The sequence below is a fragment of the Bidens hawaiensis genome, unplaced genomic scaffold (genome assembly GCF_021521415.1).
Source record: "Bidens hawaiensis isolate Kalapana, Puna unplaced genomic scaffold, B.hawaiensis_p1.1 tig00054356_1, whole genome shotgun sequence".
NCBI classification, from domain to species: domain Eukaryota; kingdom Viridiplantae; phylum Streptophyta; class Magnoliopsida; order Asterales; family Asteraceae; genus Bidens; species Bidens hawaiensis.
The window spans coordinates 63772-84281 of record NW_027499810.1 but is presented as its reverse complement, the minus strand read 5'-3'; the positions used below and the strand labels follow the sequence as shown (position 1 = coordinate 84281).

General features: G+C 32.8%; 2 protein-coding genes across 2 annotated transcripts; both read left to right on the top strand.

The window, feature by feature from the left end:
- Positions 1–4761: 4761 nt before the first annotated feature.
- Positions 4762–5448, top strand: LOC143600580 (uncharacterized). The gene has a single exon (XM_077078227.1). The coding sequence runs from the start codon at positions 4762–4764 to the stop codon at positions 5446–5448; it is 687 nt and encodes a 228-aa protein (XP_076934342.1).
- A 245-nt stretch (positions 5449–5693) lies between these two features.
- On the top strand, positions 5694–6119 carry LOC143600579 (uncharacterized). Its single transcript, XM_077078226.1, has one exon. The coding sequence runs from the start codon at positions 5694–5696 to the stop codon at positions 6117–6119; it is 426 nt and encodes a 141-aa protein (XP_076934341.1).
- Positions 6120–20510: the final 14391 nt, after the last annotated feature.

Here is a 20510-nt window from a genome sequence, read left to right as displayed (position 1 = left end):
TGCTCGTCCAATTATTCCATGCCTAACTTCAAACTGATAGAAGGCCCCTCGCTCGAGTTAATAAGCTCATGATACAAAGTTTGCTTTGAAAGTATACTGAGTTCATGTTTGATTTCAACTTGTTTCAAGTTTAACGATCAAGCTCAACGTTACGATCTTTTCGTTTGTTAATTTTTTATTATTATTTTAATCTGGAAAATTAGAATTTAATTTCCTTGCCTATGACCATTTACAAATAAGAATCCATACTGGCTTAACATGGTAATGACACACATAACTTTCAATTTCGTTGCCAAGACAATCCAGTATTAAGGGAAGAGTAATTTTGTTTGCACCTAATGAACAATTGACTAACTGCTATCCAAATAAAGACATTGTAAACTATTTTGGAATGACATAAATGAGAGTTGTGGCCGTGGAAGTTACTTTTCTTCTAGACTGAAATTGTTCTTCACAACAAAATCCAAATTTATGAATGTTGTTGGTCACATTCCTTATGAATTATTATTGACCAATGTGTTATAATTTAGTTTTTTTCAAAGCATAAGATGCATCTTAGAGAATTCAATTGGATGTTCCTCCTGCTCAAATCCTCCCCAATAGGAATCATATCAAGCCTTGCCCTCCACACAAAAATATTACAAGTGGATGTCATTCCTTTGCACCACTTCATCATTATACAAATGACTAGCGTCCCAGATCGAATGGTCTTTACCGAGCTCACAAAATATCTTCCAATAACCACAACCACGAATCAGACAACCCCTTCCGACCAGCCGAGACAATCACTTAAAGCACCCTTCCTATTTTTAATTAGTTAAAATCCAATTCACATACACACACAGAGAAGCAATTTCTCTATTTTATAGATAGAAGTCTAGTTCACCCGAATCTCACCATTCCTAAAGCTTACCATAATTTTGCTATGAACGTAATTTTTCTGAGTATGATTTTTGTGTGTGTATGTATGCATATTAAGATTTGTTATACAACCATTCCATTATATTATATATATGAAAGTACTATTATATGTATATAGTTACCCGCGAATTTTAATTAAGATTAAGGTATGAATCTCATATTTGAGCTTATTTCAAACGGGTTGAAGTTTAGTTTAGTGCTTAATTTATTTTGTGCCTTTAGCAAACTGATATCGAGTAGTACAAGAGTGATTTGATTTGTTTGATTACATTTATACCCTTAAATCATTTGTTTTGTTTTTTTACAATTTGTACTGGTCCAATATGTCATTCCTCACATTTTTTTGGTTCATTTATATAATTTGTTTAGTTAGGTGTGTGAAGCATATGGTCGTGATAAATAGTTTAAAATCAGGCTGCCAATGATTTATACCCGAGGACCCCCATTGAACGAGAAGGTGACACCAATGCTGGGCTTCACTTATTGGAAGTGACACCAATGACACCAAATCAGGTACAAAGAGTTCAGATGGTCTGAATGTCTCTGATCTTACAAGACAAAAACGTACCGTATTTAATTCAAGATTACCTGATAACATTTCAATGCACTAACTCTTCGTTTTTCAGGTTTAAAAGATTCACATTTGATGTAACAACCCTGTTGATGTTTCAGTACAAGTTTATATATTATCGTGTTTTAAAATTTTATGTAGTGAATATATATATTTATATACACACAAACACACACACACTAAAATAGAAGGCAAACGGGTAACACATTGCGTCACCAGCCCATTTTTTAATGCAAAACCAAATCTTTTGATAAACCATATAATTTGATCTTGGAGTTATAATATTACTATGCAAACCCCATTGAACTTGGTTAGGTAGCTTTACAACCTCAAGCGCGAGGAACCCAAAAGTATAAAATGCAAAAGGAATAAACACATTTTGGTTGTCAAGTCGTGTTTTCTCGTGTTTGATCACTCTGCATGAAACAAATTCTAAGCAGCCTGACGCACCATAAACACACTACTCCCAAGCCCAAAAGAATTAAAATAAGATGAATTATTGAATTGAAACCCGTCATTACAATTTCAATAAACCCCTCGGTAGTATGGTGGTTACATGTTTTCTGTTGTTTGCTTACTATTTATCGGGTTGTAATGCGTCGGAAACGAGCACTTTGGATGACCTCACAAAAGTTGCCAGTGATTTTGTAGTTAAAGTAGGCAGTTGATAAGTTGTCGCAGATGAGATTTCATGTCAGGGTATTTCAAAGTTCAGACAACCATTTACCCACGGTTATCTATCCATAACCACCTTTACCAACGCATGGATTTGACGGCCGTTAATATTAAAGTAAAACCTTTATAAATTAATAATGTTGTGATCAATATATTTTATTAATTTAGCCATATGTTATTATATTAATAATTAATTAATAAGTTATTAATTTAAAGAGACCTTTAAATTTCCAAATGCAATGTACTCTCACAAATTATAGAATTGCCTAGTTCATTGTTTTTGAATAAATTAAAAAGTTAGTTCATAGTACCAAAAAAGAAATCACAAAAACAAGTTTCTAAGGCACATTTATTCTTCTTCACATTAAGCATGGTTAGAAATTAATCCCTATAAAATGTCCAAAGCATTGAAGAAAATAATAGATGTTACGAGGTTTAAAGCATTGAAGATATTGTGACGGGTGCCATTCAAAATCCGTTCGATGATGAAGTTGAGGATGATTCAATAGCTTTGGAACCTGTCACTCGGAAAGAAGCATTGCAAGCGACAAAAACTCTTCACTACTTTTTGTTGCAATACGAGAAGACAATGCACAAACTCTTAAGTGATTGTGGAGTTTTAAAGATAAACTCAATATAGATTTGAAGTTCAACAAAAAAACAAGTGACTATAGATTCCTTTTTTTACTTACTAGACAATCTTAGAATTTATAATCATGTAACATCTTTTTTTATGGTTAGAAATAAAATATATAAAGTGTATGTTTTAAATGTTGACAAACGAGTAAAATGATTACATGAGGTATGAGATGTTGAGGCCAAGCAGTTAGTATTAGAAGACACCGTATAAAATTTATTTTTGACCTTGTTCCGTTTTTAATGAAACTTAAGTCGAAACGTAGAGAAAAATGGGTATGTTTCAACGACATATTTATAATTTTATAAAACGTTATATTTTAAAAGTTATAAAAAAAACGAGATTTGAGCTAAATTAATAATAATAATAATATGATCATAAAAATCTTTCAAGTCCACGTAGAGGGATGAATCTTCCCTATTAAGACTTATATTTTATTATTATATAGAATTTAGTAAATTAAACCGACGTAAACGAGTCGATTAACTTTACCTTCATATATCTAGACATTTCTTTCTTTATTATTTCAAAAAAAATCCCATCAAAGTTTCTTTCTCGTCAGTAGACGCACAGCATAAAGGTATATCTCTTTTAATATTTTTAGTTATTTATATATTAAGTTATTAAAGGTAAATTTTTAATACGGAGTTGATCGTAGGATTATTAATACAATTTTTTTTTATATTTGAATAATGGATTATCGAAAGGTTTAAGGGTAGCAAGCCATTAGAATAGGACGTAAGACCTTAGCATAACTAGTCTAGTACGTGCACAACTAGATTGTTGGCTGGTATGACCACTTTGGTCAAGAATGGTTAAGATAAAATGTAAATTGACTGGGTATGGTTGTTGAACCATAATATGTCTGGACTTGAATAGATGTGCACGATAATGACAATTGTTATGCGAAGGGCCTACAACTATTAGGATATTATTTCATAAATATAAATAAGTAAACTAGTTTATTAATTTATAGATTCAAGTTAAAGTGGGATAAGCCATAGTAGCTGAAGAAAGCCCGTTCAGGTGAGTTACTTAAACTATTTTCAAAACTCTGATACATGCTCATAAAACTGTTTGGACTATGATTGATCTGGTATTTGCATGGCGCATATGGTGTGGCACCCAAGGTGTTATATATATTATAATGATCATTGTATTTTCTCGAGGTGGCATACACTTAATACAACAGTAGATGTACGTAAAGTCTGTATGTGTGAATAAATAATGCTGACCTGGCTTTAACGTGAAGCGAGCGGGTTATAATTATGGCATGACATGCAATGAGCTCATACTTGATCAATAAAATTGTTTTAGTATCAGTTTATTAAATATGTCGGTTTATGTGACTCACCAGCTGTGTGCTGATGTATTTTTACCTGAGCATGTTTTTCAGGTTGATAAATAAGGGCATGGAGTTAGCTACTAAGTGTTGGAATAGTTAGACGTTTTATATTATTACCGTTACGTTTTGTAGTATGTGTAATAGTTAGACATGTAACAAATATTTTAGTAGTTCCTTTTTTATATAAGATTACGTTTCCGCTGTAAGTATGTGCCGACTGGTCACTGTTAGTGCCCCTTCCTGGGTGGGGTGTGACAAGTTGGTATCAGAGCTCAAGGTTTTAGCGAACTAGGTATTATTTGGAGTACTTAGGCTTTAACCTGTTAGTCTTGGAAGACGAAAGAAGTAGTTTCTAGAAGAAAATAAGTTAGGATGTAGCATACTATATAATATGTTTAATAACATAAGTGTATGCCAGTTGTTATAAGCCTTGTTTTATACTTATGTGTGATAAATAAAAATTTTAAATATTGAGCGTTTATCAATATAAACATAAGACAAGAAATTTTAAATATGTAGATGGAGGGTGGAAGTCATAATGAAACTAATTATCGGGAAAATCCTGGAAATGATTAAGGAGAAATCCGCATAACAAAAGTTGAACTAGATCGGATGGTAGCCGAACAAGTTGCACAAATACTTGCCAATCGTGAAGCCACAAATGAAACTCATGGAAATGGGATTAAAAAGAAAGAAAGTAGCTATAAAATCTTCAAGTCTTCTCAACCACCCGAGTTCACGGGAACACAAGATGCCATCAATGCCCATGAATGGGTTAGTCAAATGGAGGCATTGTTGACAATATATGAATGTGATCCCCAAGAAAAAGTGAAGTTGGCTACTCATACTTTCAAGAAGGAAGCGCTGCATTGGTGGGAATCAATCATTCAGGCCCAGGGAACGGAAGCTGCAAATCAAATTCCTTGGGAAAGGTTCTTGGAAATGTTTACTCGACAGTTTTGTCCAATAAGCGAAAAGAGAAGGATTGAAGCAGAGTTTTTGAGATTGGAATTGGGTAATATGGCATATCGGGACTATGTCATGAAATTTAATGAAATGGCTCGCTTTGTGCCTCACTTAGTAACACCTGAAGATAATAGAATCCATCGATTTATCTGGGGATTGCCAGTGGAATACCGTACTTTCATCAAGTCTACCAACCCTCAGACTTTTTATGAGGCAATTGAAGCTGGCTATAGTATAGCAGTAGAGCTGGATAGGGAAACGGTAGATAACAATAAGAGAAAAAAAGGGAAGAGTATAAGAAGCCAGAAAACCAAAACAAGACTCAAAGATTAAATCCTCAGAAGGGAAACTTTAAACGAGAACCTAATCAATGTTTAAAATGTGGAAGACGACATTTTGGAGTTTGTTCTTTAGGAAATGTCTGTTATCGTTGTCGTAAGCTTGGGCATGTCATCTCAGAATGCCATGAACCACCAAGAGCTTGTTATGAATGTGGGTCAACTGACCACCTACGAAATACATGTCCCAAGCTGAAGAATAAACCAACGGAGAATAAGCCTAAGGGAAGAGCGTTCCATATGACTGCAGAAGAAGCTAAGCAAGCAGACGATGTGATTACTGGTACGTTTCTCCTTAATAAGTTACCAGCAACGGTACTATTTGATTCTGATGCAAATAAGAGTTTCATTTCATATAAGTTTTGTCATGCACTAAGCAGTCCTTTAAGGAAACTAGAACAATCCTTTACATTGGAAATAGCCGATGGAAAACAAATAGAAATTACAGAGGCTATAGATGATTGTTTCCTTAACATAGAAGGACAAACCTTTCCTATAAGAACCATGGTTACGAAATTAGGTGAATTTGACCTAGTAATAGGAATGGACTGGTTAGCCGCTTATAAAGCTCAAATTAACTGTGACACCAAATCTATCAAACTTCAAGCACCAGATGGAGTATTGTTACTATTTATGGAGATCGTGAGAAACGGCCAATTAAGATAATTTCAGTAATGAAAGCTACTAAGATGATTCACCTCGGATGTTTTGCTTATCTAGCATATGCAATTGATACTCAGAAGGAAAGCAAGAAAGTGGAAGAAGTTTCTGTAGTATGTGAATTTCCTTATGTATTTCCAGATGAATTACCATGAATTCCACCAGATCGAGAAGTGGAATTTAAAATAGACCTAGTACCAGGAGCAAAACCCGTAGCTAAAGCCCCTTACTGGCTAGCACCTTCAGAAATGAAGGAACTAATGATTCAAATACAAGAATTACTTGATAAAGGATTTATTCGACCAAGTATCTCACCATGGGGCGCGCCGGTACTGTTTGTAAAGAAGAAAGAGGGTAGTCTTAGAATGTGTATAGATTATCGTGAGTTAAATAAGTTAACTATCAAGAACAAGTATCCTTTGCCTAGGATCGATGATTTATTTGACCAGTTACAAGGAGCATGTTGGTTTTCTAAAATTGACCTAAGGTCAGGATACCATCAATTGAAGATTAAGAATGAAGATATTTCAAAAACGGCATTCTGTACTAGATATGGACATTATGAGTTCTTAGTCATGTCCTTTGGGCTAACAAATGCACCAGCTGCTTTTATGGACATGATGAATCGGGTATGTAAACCAATGTTAGATAAATATGTTATCGTTTTCATTGATGATATTCTGGTTTACTCCAAAACTCAAAATGAGCATGCGCATCACTTACGTGAAGTCCTGGAAACCTTAAGGAAGAATAAGTTGTATGCCAAGTTTTCAAAATGTGAATTTTGGTTACAAGAGGTGCAGTTCCTAGGGCATGTAATAAATGATCAAGGGATACAAGTAGATCCCACAAAGATAAAAGCTATAACTAAATGGGAACAACCCAAGACACCTACTGAAGTAAGAAGTTTCTTAGGACTGGCTGGGTATTACCGAAGATTCATCCAAGATTTTTCTAGGATAGCAACACCCCTTACAAAGTTAACTAGAAAATATATTAAGTTTGTATGGGGTGATAGTTAAGAAAAAGCTTTCCAAGAACTAAAGAAACGCCTAACTCAAGCCCCAGTACTGACCCTATCAGAAGGAATTGAAGATCTGGTAATATATTCAGATGCTTCTTATCAAGGATTAGGTTGTGTACTTATGCAACGAGGTAAGGTCATAGCTTATGCCTCAAGGCAATTAAAACCAAGCGAGTCTAACTACCCGACTCACGACCTGGAGTTTGCAGCAGTGGTCTTTGCTTTGAAGATATGGAGACATTACTTGTATGGGACCAAGTGCATCATCTACTCAGATCACAAAAGTTTAAAGTATTTCTTTGAACAAAAGGATTTGATATGAGGCAACGTAGGTGGTTGGAGTTAATAAAAGATTATGATTGTGAAATCCTATATCATCCAGGGAAGGCAAATGTAGTTGCTGATGCTCTTAGCAGAAAAGAAAAATATCCAACTCTTAAGGTCAGATTGTATAAGTTAATCTTGAGCTCTGAGCTAATGACAGAATTAAAGGCAACTCAGGCCGAGGCTTTAAAGGAAGAAAATGTAAAGAAAGAAAGGATATTTGGACAAGTTAAGGACTTAAATGAAAATTCAAATGGTGTTAAGTTAAGGTATGACCGAATATGGATTCCGAAAATTGGAGAAGTAAGGAAAAGAATTCTTGATGAGGCTCACAAATCTCGATATTCCATTCACCCAGGAGCTACTAAAATGTACTACGATTTAAAAAGAGATTATTGGTGGCCCGGTATGAATCATGACATCGTTAAGTACATAGAAAAGTGTTTAACTTGTCTACAAGTTAAAGCCGAACAACAAAAACCATATGGCAAGTTACAACCTCTTGAAATTCCTACTTGAAAGTGGGAACACTTGACAATGGATTTCATTACTAAGTTACCTCGTACAATGGAAACATAAAAAAGGATCTGAGGCAACTTGGGAATCTGAAAAAGAAATGCGAAAGAATTATCCTCACTTGTTCTCTACATAAATGGTTTCGAGGACGAAACCCTCATTTGGTAGGGGATATTTGTAACATCTTGTTTTATGGTTAAAAATAAAATATATAAAGTGTATGTTTTAAATATTGACAAACGAGTAAAATGATTACATGAGGTATGAGATGTTGAGGCCAAGCCGTTAGTATTAGAAGACACCGTATAAAATTTATTATTTTTGACCTTGTTCCGTTTTTATGAAACTTAGGTCGAAACGTAGAAAAAAGTGGGTATGTTTCAACGACATATTTGTAATTTTATAAAACCTTATATTTTAAAAGTTATAAAAGATAAACGAGATTTAAGCTAAATTAGTAATAAAAATAAAAATAATAATAATAATAATAATAATAATAATAATATGATCATAAAAATCTTTCAAGTCCACGTAGAGGGATGAATCTTCCCTATTAAGACTTATATTTATTATTATATAGAATTTAGTAAAGTAAACCGACGTAAACAAGTCGGTTAACTTTACCTTCGTATATCTAGACATTTCTTTCTTTATTATTTCACAAAAAAAAAATCCCATCAAAGTTTCTTTCTCGTCAGTAGACGCACAGCATAAAGGTATATCTCTTTTAATATTTTTAGTTATTTATATATTAAGTTATTAAAGGTAAATTTTTAATACGGAGTTGATCATAGGATTATTAATACAATTTTTTTTTATATTTGAATAATAGATTATCGAAAGGTTTAAGGGTAGCAAGCTATTAGAATAGGGCGTAAGACCTTAGCATAACTAGTCTAGTACGTGCATAACTAGATTGTTGGCTGGTTTGACCACTTTGGTCAAGAATAGTTAAGATAAAATGTAAATTGACTGGGTATGGTTGTTGAACCATAATATGTCTGGACTTGAATGGCTGTGCACGATAATGACAATTGTTATGCGAAGGCCTACAACTATTAGGATATTATTTCATAAATATAAATAAGTAACCTAGTTTATTAATTTATAGATTCAAGTTAAAGTGGGATAAGCCATAGTAGCTGAAGGAAGTCCGTTCAGGTGAGTTACTTAAAATATTTTCAAAACTCTGATACATGCTTATAAAACTGTTTGGACTGTGTTGATCTGGTATTTGCATGGCGCATATGACGTGGCACCCAAGTTGTTATATATATTATAAAGATCATTATATTTTCCCGAGTGGACATACACTTAATACAGCAGTAGACGTACGTAAAGTCTGTATGTGTGAATATATAATGCTGACCTGACTTTAACGTGAAGCGGGCAGGTTATAATTATGGCATGACATGCAATGAGCTCATACTTGATCAATAAATTGTTTTAGTATCAGTTTATTAAATATGTCGGTTTATGTGACTCACCAGCTGTGTGCTGACGTATTTTTACCCGAGTATGTTTTTCAGGTTGATAAATAAGGGCATGGAGTTAGCTGCTAAGTGTTGGAATAGTTGACGTTTTATATTATTACCGTTACGTTTTGTAGTATGTGTAATAGTTAGACATGTAACAAATATTTTAGTAGTTCCTTTTTTATATAAGATTATGTTTCCGCTATAAGTATGTGCTGATGGTCACTGTAAGTGCCCCATCCTGGGTGGGGTGTGACAAATCATTAATTTATAGTTTCACCGAAACCAATATATATGCATTGGTATTTCAAAAAATTTATCATATTATTTTATTGATTTGGGTTCAATTTTACACTAGTCCCAAGTTAGGACTGTACAAATTATTAATTTTATCAAGTTATTAATTTATCAAATATTAACTTATAAATGTTTTACATTTACTTTTAAGTACTTTGTTTTGTGGTGATAAAGTTCTAAGTTGACACAATATATACACACTAAGCTAGAAACTTGTGTATTTATAAATTAAATAAACAAAATATTGAATTATATATTAAATATGTAGTAATAAAGATTTAGAATAAAAAAAAGTGAAAAACAAACTTATATATTATATGAAGCAAAGGAAGCGAGAAAAATAAGTGATGGCAACCAGGATTTAAGACTAATTAAAAAACAAACTTATTTATTAAATGAGGAAAAGGAAGTGAGAAATGTAAGTGATGGCAACCAGGATTTAAGACTTTAATTAAAAAACAAACTTATTTATTAAATGAGGAAAAGGAAGTGAGAAATGTAGATGACACACAAAATTGTGACAAGTGACAACAAACTTGGTATTTTTATAATGTAATATTTCAGATCATTAGATGAAGGATGCTTGGATTCAAGAATTATATGAGTGACATGTCAATGTGTTAATCTGATACGATCCTATTATATTAATAAGTTTATTATTATTATTATTGGTATTATTTATATTTAAGTTTATCTTTTATTTAGTTTTCTTATTATAATCAAATTATGTTTTCTTGTTGTTTACTTTTCTTATTTTACGTCTTTAGTTTTCTATAAATTTTAATATTTGTTTAAGAAAAATAATAAGAAATTTGTCTTAAGTTTAGTTTCTCTTCTTCTTCTCTTGTTCTTGGAGCCTAACCCACTCTACGAGTCTATTGGGAGATTGACCATCTCGAATCGGTCTCTATAAAATTGGTGCTTTCATTAATCCTTAGCCTACATGGCTTTGGAAGAACTCTTGTGGGAACATCCACTATTACCTTGTTTCACCGGATCTAATCTTGCTCTATGGATCTCTCAAGCTGAACAATATTTTCTCTTTTACGCAATCTATGGCGACGAACGGTTTCCAGTGTCATTGAATCCTTCGATGATGAACCATGCTTACTCAATTCCACACCTGGGATGATTTCACTACAACAATGCTTACTCAATTCCACGCTAGTTCCGTCAATGCAATTTCAAAGTCGGATCATGAAACCACTGTTGATGAGGTATTCAATATCTTCCCTTCTGATTCAGATATGCAATTAGATCCATATTATGTTCTGGACACCACCTTGGTTCGTGGTGCAATGTCGTCTTCACTTAATGTTGTGGGTATGCAACAGAACTTTACTCAAGGATCAGATGATGTGACCTTAGGTGGGCATACAACCGGTACGTATAAGCAACAAAATGGTAATTTGATGGTTAATAAATATGCCAATCAAATTTACAACAATACAATTAGCTCGTTGGCGCCAACACCGTTAAAAGGTGCAACAAGGCGACCCGTGTTGCGCTCCTTGTGGTGGTCCGTTGACATTGGCCCGAATAACACCGGAAGACTCGAATGGTGGCCACCGTGGTGCTACGTCGAGACCGACCCACTTGTCGTTGTATGACTGGAGTGGAGACCACCACGGCAACGACTTTCCGTCCTTGAGGACAAGAACGTTTCAAGGGGTCGGGAATTATGTTTCCTTATATTATTATTATTTAAGTTTATCTTTTATTTAGTTTCCTTATTATATTTATATTATGTTTTCTTATTGTTTACTTTTCCTATTTTTACGTCTTTAGTTTCCTATATATTGTAATCATTGTTTATGAAAAATAATAAGAAATTTGTCTCAAGATTGGTTTCTCTTCTTCTTATCTTGTTCCTGGAGCCTAACCCACACTACGGGTATATTTGAAGATTGACCATCTTGAATCGGTCTTTATTAATTTGGTGCTTTCATCTCGAACCGGTCTCTATCACAATCCTACTCCGGGACGAGTGTTACAATTTGTTTCTTGAAATCTTGATTCAAAATTCACATCCCGACTCAAATCACCAGAGGTTGAAAGCCGGGTAATCCCACCTAAACATCGATCATCAACAAAAAAAATCAACAGATGGTCATGATTGGATTTAAACAAGTTGTAAACTTTTGACGCCATCGATTTAAACACAATAGGTAAATGATGGGTTCCGACGCCAACTGATTTACCCATTAACATGTTGTAAACTCTTCTTTGGTTCTTGTTTAAGATGGGTCATCGACTATTAGGGTGAGCAAGATAAGGGTCGGACCATTGAAACCCGATTAACCGACTCACAAAACCCTTAATTAGACCCGTGTATATAATATGGGTTGGGTTAAGGGTCTTTGCATTTCACCTTAATGGGTAAAAGGGTTTCTAGGGTCCGACCCCTATGACCCGTTTACTAGTTTCTAGATATACATCATATCCGCGATTCATTTGAAATTTAGAATAGAGATATATTTAATATATGATTCATCCCAAAATTTTCAACTAGTTAGGAAAATAAAAATAATGGACCATACTAATGATTGGAAACAAATACATGAGAAACATTGAGATTTTCTCTTAATGTAATTTGTGAATGTGAATATTATTTGCGTTAGTTCAAATGGTTTATAAACTTTCGAAGTTAGACATTACTTTTTATTAAATGAAAGTCTAGTTCTATGATTCATATACTAAAGTAATGTATAAGATATGCCACTAATAGTACTAAAAGGAGATATGATTACTACACTTAAAGGGTAAAGAGTTACACCCTTGAAACCCTTATTTATACTCGGCTCTTTTATTGTTTAGAGGGCATGATCTCGGGTCCATGTTTCTTCCCAAAAGGGTAAAGGGTTCGGGTCGGGTCTTGAGTAAAAGAGTAGAGTCATACCCTTTGAACAGTCCTTTAGACTATAATAAAATGGGGTTGAACAACGAATTGTTATTCATGGAATATATTTATTAAAGATTGTGTTTGGGTATGTGTTATATATGTGTAACTCGTGTTACATGTATGTATCTATGATACAAAGCCTTCACAGTGCAATTCGTGTTGTTGTGTGGGGGTCATGTTTATCAGTATCACGATTACGCACGAAAAATACTCATTATGCAATTTACCGATAAAATAATACACTTGGGACCATCAAAATTTATTAATTAAAAGAGTTATTAATTAATTGATAAATTAATAATTATTAATTTATAGATTAATTAATATTTTATTAATTTATAGTAGAATACTTAGTTTATAAACACCTTTCAAGCTTCCATTTAATTATTGTATACAATGCATGTATATCAAAAATTCAACCTTGTGACGCGAGGATCATACGAGCTTTTAAGATGCATCATCGTCGTCGATTTTATAGAAGTCTTTTGGAGGGTTATGAACTAGGGGTTCCAAATCCAACAAAAATAAATGTCTTAGATGCAATGAATCTTGCAATTTCAGTATGGACTACGGATGTTCGTGCAAATACAATTGCGAACTGCTTTCGTCATTGTAAACTTCGATCAACAGATAACATGACTTTTGAGAACTCAGATGAAGGTGGTGAAAGCACTCAAGAACTCCAGAATTTGATCAAAGAGTTGGGTTATCGCAATGCAATGGATGTCGAAGATGTTCTGACTCACCCAGAAGAAAATGTAGCTGCACAGTTGTTGACTGATGAAGAAATTATTGAAAGTGTTATTGGAATTAATAAAGATGATATCGATGAAGAAGATGATGAAAGTTCTACAATAGAGCCCCCTTCGCGAAATGAAGCTATTAAAGCGGCAATCACATTGAACAATTTCTTGTTGAGCTATGAGAAAACAACACCAGAAGTTCTTACCATGCTAAGGAAAATTAGAGACGAGATTCAAGGGGAAATTGATTTAAAAAAAAACAAAAGACAATTGAGTCATTTTTCAAGAAACCTTCATAAATCATTCATGTAATATGCTATATATAAGGGGAATTATTAATTTATATTTTATATGGGGTCTAAAGAAATTATAAAAAATGTATTATCTTATAATTTTAGCGAATTATTAATTTAGCACCATATCCCCGAGTCGGGACCGACAAAAAATGTTATCTTAGAGAGTTTATTAAATAATCGAGTATTAATTTATTGAGTTTCTACTGTATATGAAACATACGCAATTAATAACACACAATTACACAACTTATATAAATTGTTATGCAATATATATAACTAACTGCACAGCTTATATAATAATTACGCAGCCTATATCATATATAGGCGTATATATAACCACGTCGTTTACTCACAACACATTGATATATAGAAAAAAAATCATTTCTAAAAAATTAAAAAACGAAAAAAATGCTTGATTTTATAGTGTAAACGGATGCAAACGAGCCAAGCAGCTCACGGGCTACTCAAAATCGGCTTTTGAAAAAGCTTGATCGAGCCTGGCTTTAACGAGTTGTTTGAAGTAAAGTTTCTTTTTGTATCGTAAACAATACCTAGTGTGGTTACCGTGATGAATCGAACCCACACCCAATGGCGAAGGATAGCCGGAGCCAGGTTGGGGCCCTGGCCCAACCCCCTCCCTTTTTTGCCCGGTAGTGTAACTTTACTTGTTTTCGTCCGTTAGTGTAAATTTACTCGTTTCCATTTACGTTTTGTTTTTAATGTGTATTTTCGTCGATTCCCCTCGACATCTTCGTCCAAGCTTCGCCACTGCCCCGTACGTACCCTTCAACATCAGTGTTGGTGCCAGTATTATCGTAATTGATATCGATATTCGTTTTTAGGGGTTTCGGTCGATGTAAATGATGTGCCGAAATTCTTTTGATCATATTATGACTTTACTCTACAACATTTGTGTAAACAAACCGTGCATGTTAATATACATTTTTATGGTACTGCACACCTGCAATGTTGCACATAATTATTTTAGATTTGTTATATGCGTTGATATTTTTTCACTATGTACTGGTACTGAAACTATAACTCGCAAATTTATGAGTGTAACTATTCTTTGATTAGATCTGATATTTTTGTAACATTATATTTAGTTTTATATATATACCGAAATTCACCCTAATATCGGGAAGAATCTCACTGGTATATATTAGTTTTCTCTTTTTTTATTTTTTATAGATTATGAATTGATAGAACCGTCTGACGTACAAGTTCACAAACCCTTCAACTTTGAAACATAATCCAGTTTGTTTTTTCGTAGCATGTATTTATATTCACCAAACACCAAATTAAAAAATACGATAACGTTTTATCTTTCTGAATGGGAAAATACGATATGTAAAATGTATCACTAGACATCAAACGGTTGTTACATTAAATGCATATAATTGATTTAAAGAATTGGTACATTCAAATGCTGTATACTTATCTGCTAATCTTGAATTAATGTGTTCAGACCATCTGAAGTGTTTGTACAAGCTAGTCTAGTCACTTCAGTTCTAAGAGCATCCTCAACGGGCTACTAATTCCAAGATCTGGATGATGTGGCTAAGCGGTGGACATGGGAAACACGGACTTCACCGTTGTGGCCACTCAGTCCGGGACTGCAACCAGCTCTGCGGACGAGAACATGTGGGGCCGGATCTGCTATATCCCATTAAATATAATAGATAAAAAGAACAAGACCAAGGATGGATTGATGGCAACGGCTTCAGGTCAGGATTGTTAAACTTTCCCTTCCAATAACGAACCCTAATTTTTCAACTGAAAAGAACAAAATCTGTAGGATGATATTTGAAGAACAAACCTGATTCGATTAAGGACGAATGTGTTGACAAAATCAATAGTGGTGTTGATGAACTGATGATTTGAGATGAAGAAGAAAACTGAGCTGAGATCTGGAAAAAGAAAATGAAACGTTGATGAGGGAAGATTCCAATACATTCTATTATTTAATATTATATGCCAAACGAAATCTATAAATAATTAATATATATTGTAGAAGATAATTTATTATTAATTATTTATTCAACTTTATAATGCATTCTATTATTTAAGTATTATATGCCAAATAAAAACTATAGATAATTAATATATATTGTAAAAGATAATTTATTTTATATAAATTAATTGGAGGATGAAGTGATGATGTGGCGGTTTGTTATTGTGAAATAAATGTGGGGTTTTTAAGAAAAGTTTGGAATATGACGTGGGGCTGATGTGACAATCTGTAATGGCTTGTTGATGTAGATGCTCTAAGTGTAGGCAATGGTTTCATCTTCTCAATTCAAATTCAATGAATCAATGGTGGTCCCCCAACATAAATCATTGACAAAGTGATTTTAAGCAATTTAACACGTGCGTACGCTTCACACACAAGAAATAAATGATATAATTAAAAAAAAAAAGAGAAATGCGGTTGCATAAAATTCGCTATAAAAACATGCATGACTTAGGGAAATTTGGTTAACGGAGTTGTAAGGTAATTTAAACAAGCATGGGCAATTACACATACCATTTCTAAACTTACAAAATTGCATACTTGAAAAACGTTGTATATCACACATAAAAAAACTTGTATTTTGAGAAACATGTCATTTTTAAGTTGAGGCGGATATATACAATTTCACTACATTTGCAAGTTGTTACATACAATCACATATTCACTTAAACATACATATCACAGACATACACGTATTACATATCACATATCCACATATACATACATATCACGCACATACACACATATATCTCATATACAAACATAACACACACACACATATATACATACATTCATATACGTACAATGACGGATCCAGGAATTTTCATTACGGAGGGTGCAAAATGGATCGGAAAAAATGGGTCGAGTAAAAAACAACAGGGTATTCCCAATCATTACGAAGGCCCAAAGGCGAAATAAATTTCGGGGCCCTTTTTCGAACTTCATTAAGAAATTTTGCATATTTGTTAATAATGAGATCGAACTCCTCTTTTTTAAAAAAATGTTAAGAGTTCGTATATGAAAACAAAATATAAATAGTTTACGCAAACAAAACAACCAACACAATTATATAAACAAATAAAAGGTTAAAAAATAAGCATATCGTTTTTATTTTACTTATGGTAATATCACTAATTCACTAAACGAGCTAACTAGAATCTAAAAAAGATATGTAAACAAGAAGGTTAAACATGTTTGGGATAACAACACAAAATTGTGAACAAACAAAAGTAAATTGTCTTTCAATTTTGAGTAATATACAAATAGTTAATATAAAAATAAAGGGGTTTGAATTAAATACAAATTAAATTAATGTGCTGATTATGAAAATCAAGTAGAGTAATTATATAATTACATCATAGAGTAATTATATCATAATTACTCTTCTTGATTCTTACAATTGACACATTACTTTCGTTTATACGTTAACTTTCTCCAAAATATAGTAACACTATATATAAAAATAAATAATATTTAATACAAATTATGAAGTAATCCTAATTAAAAAAACTAACACTATAAAAATAAAAATAAAGGCAACATATCGATAACTAATTAAGACTAAATAGCTAATATTAGGTGTAGCATCTAAAGTAAAAATGAAATTAAAAAAACCCGTCAACCATTACTTTTCTTTCATTGTGAGTATGAGTTTGAGTATTGTCTATGAGATATAGATACTAGCATCTAAGGAAATTAATACTTAAAAGTATAAAACCATTCTTCTTCTTCTTCCCAAAACATGTCACTAGCAATTCCACCATTAACGTCGACTTAGTTCGCCGGAAAAAGTTTTCACATGCTTTCTTCACCATTTCTTTTGTTTAGACGGTGGGCATTAGAGCTTAAACAAAAAGATCATACTATAAACTACACTAAGAATATGTGTTGGATGGTGGGCATGTGCCCACCGTCATTAGGTTGTGTATCCGCCCCTGTATAGGTACATAGCAGCTATATACATATACATACATATCACATATCGTCACACCCGCCCAGAAGAGCCTAGACATATGACCAATAGCTGGTATCGATTTCGTAAACACATCAGAGTTTATTTTCTTGAAACGGAAAATTTCTTTTGAAAAAATTATTTCATTTTATAAATAGGGATTCAAACACTCTTGATAGTACAAAACATTTGTTTTGCATAATCTTGTTTACAAGGAGTCTAACAAAATGAGCTCACAAATTCTTATGTGTTTTCAATGAGCTGCCTCCTTGTTATTCTTCTATCATCATTTATCATTACCTGAAAATGTTGAAAAAGCAATACATCAACGAAAAACCGATGAATAACACTAGCATACACAAAGTCTTTCATGTTGGCTAAAGCTCGTTTAATCTTAATTTGTATTAGTATATCCATACATTCAGCGAGACGGCTTCACTTGAGTGTACAACCCCGGAGCACACTAGTCTTTTTTACTTAGATTAACCGTAACGCATACCTACAACTGAGTCTGTTACTAGACATGTTACGGCCTTTCATCCGTAACACATGTATAACTTGGATCCAATCATACATGCACTTATGTCTTGAATGCTTTTTAGTAGATTACCTTTACACATCAAACGTTTTGAAAACCATTCAAGCCATGTGTTTGATTTGTAAATCATATGTAAAATGCTTAACGCCTTTGCGTTAGTTTTAGAGTCAATGTACTCACCTTTGTTATGATCAATATGTCTTTACCGATTTATGTTGTGCGTGTTATCTCGAACATGTAGTTACAAGAATAACTTTGTATGAATATCTAGATCAACTGATCTATCTTTAGACCTTCAATCTAATTTGTAACTTTAAACCCCGATAAAATATTTGTTTTGATATAACAATATACGTTTGGTGTTGCATGTTTTTGGCTTAACACTCTCATCGAGCTCTCTAGGAAAAGAAAGAGGTCCCACAGTTGATTGGGTTTTATGCGAGTTACTTTACTTAGACAAGAGACTCAACTACTGGTGTTGTCACCCTTCCAATTACTACATGATCCGCACGTTATTCTATTTCATAAAGCATCTATATTATAAATATCCTCTAGAAGAAACATTAATTGACAATTACCTTTGTATGTAAAACCTTATGTTTTTTAATCATAAAGAAACGTTTATTTTTGTAAACCTTTATATATGAAAAACTTAAATATATTTATAATGACTTTCCATGGTTTAAGCTATACCTTCGACTATGAACTAAGCTATATATTGAAGTGACTTTAAAATAATTTCTATCTTAAAATGGGTAGCACTTCGACTATACGTAGAGTGTCAGGGTATTAAACTTCAGAACTCCGAAGTGGCGTCGGTATGGCACATACTTTGAGAAAATAATAGTGGTTTGGTGTTTGGGATGAATAAAAATGAACTTTAAAGTCTTCTATTTATAGTATTAGGAAACTTATTTAATAAGTACGAGATGTTACTAGAACTCGACGTGTGTCGTTCTTGTGATGACTCATGTTATTCTGTGTTGACATGTAGCGACGCATGTCATTCCATCCGATTAGTCATCAGTCATGTGCCATTCCATCTGATTAGTCATAAGCCATATTTCGATTTCATCCGATTAGTCATCAACCATGTGTCGATTTTCCATATTTATTTTAGCTAATTGACTAACTGGTCCTTTAACTTCCAAAATTGTTAGAGTTGGTATCGAAATTTTTCTATATGTTACACATACAATTATATACATGCACATACATATCGCACATACACACATAAGTATAATTATACACATACACATGCACATACACATACATATACACATACACATAAGGGAAATATCTCATATAATAATAACCAAGTTTTAAAAGTGTTCCAATTGGTCACTCATGCATTTTTTTTAAATCGGGTCACTAAATCTTCAAATCCAGCATCACCAGACTTTTTGTGCATCTAGAAAGCTATGGAGGAGTACATGTGAGGGTCGGGATTTACAAAAATGTGGTTATATTTAATTTAAAAAAAACATTAATTATATTAAAAAGATAAAATAAAAAACAAAATTCACGTTAGTACTCTGCATCAACATAAAAAAACAGATAAAATATTTCCTCGGAATAAAGACAAAACATGATTAAAAAACATGTTAAAACCTATAATTTAATAAAATATGAAAGTTAAATGACTTAATTGAAACACTTTTTAAACTTGAGTGAACTAATTGGATCACTTTTGAAACTTGGTTACTATTTTACAAAGTTACCCCCATATATGCATATTCGATATTATTTTCAATATCGATCACTTTTGAAAGTTACCTAATTACCGATTAGTATCTACCAAAAAAATTTAAACTTGAGTTAAAACCTATAATTTAATAAAATATGAAAGTTGAGTGACTTAATTGGAACACTTTTTAAACTTGAGTTACATGTCGCTTTTTGAACTTGGTTACTATTTTACAAAGTTATTACCCCATACATATATAAACAATTACATTCATATTCAATATTACACATGTACGTATACATAAACATCACCTGCATGCTATATATCGCATATACATATATACGTACATACAAAACCTGCATATTACATATCACATAAACATATATAAATACTAAGGACTCATCTGTTGGTATAGTCTCATACTATTTTTTAATCTAATTACCGATGTGAATATCTGTCGAAAAAAATTAAAGTTATTCTCAATGTGTTTCTATTTTATGAATCTTCAACTGAAAAGTTGCCAAGAAGGTCTCTTTTGATATTACAAATTCAAGTTGTAACATCTCACACCCGACCAAAGGCATATTATATATCAGGGTATAACATTAATTGTTCAATAGCTCGAGACAC

What these genes read in the sequence shown, in the direction of transcription:
- LOC143600580 (XM_077078227.1), top strand. Translation starts at nt 4,762, where the DNA reads ATGGTAGCCGAACAAGTTGCACAAATACTTGCCAATCGTGAAGCCACA.
- LOC143600579 (XM_077078226.1), top strand. Translation starts at nt 5,694, where the DNA reads ATGACTGCAGAAGAAGCTAAGCAAGCAGACGATGTGATTACTGGTACG.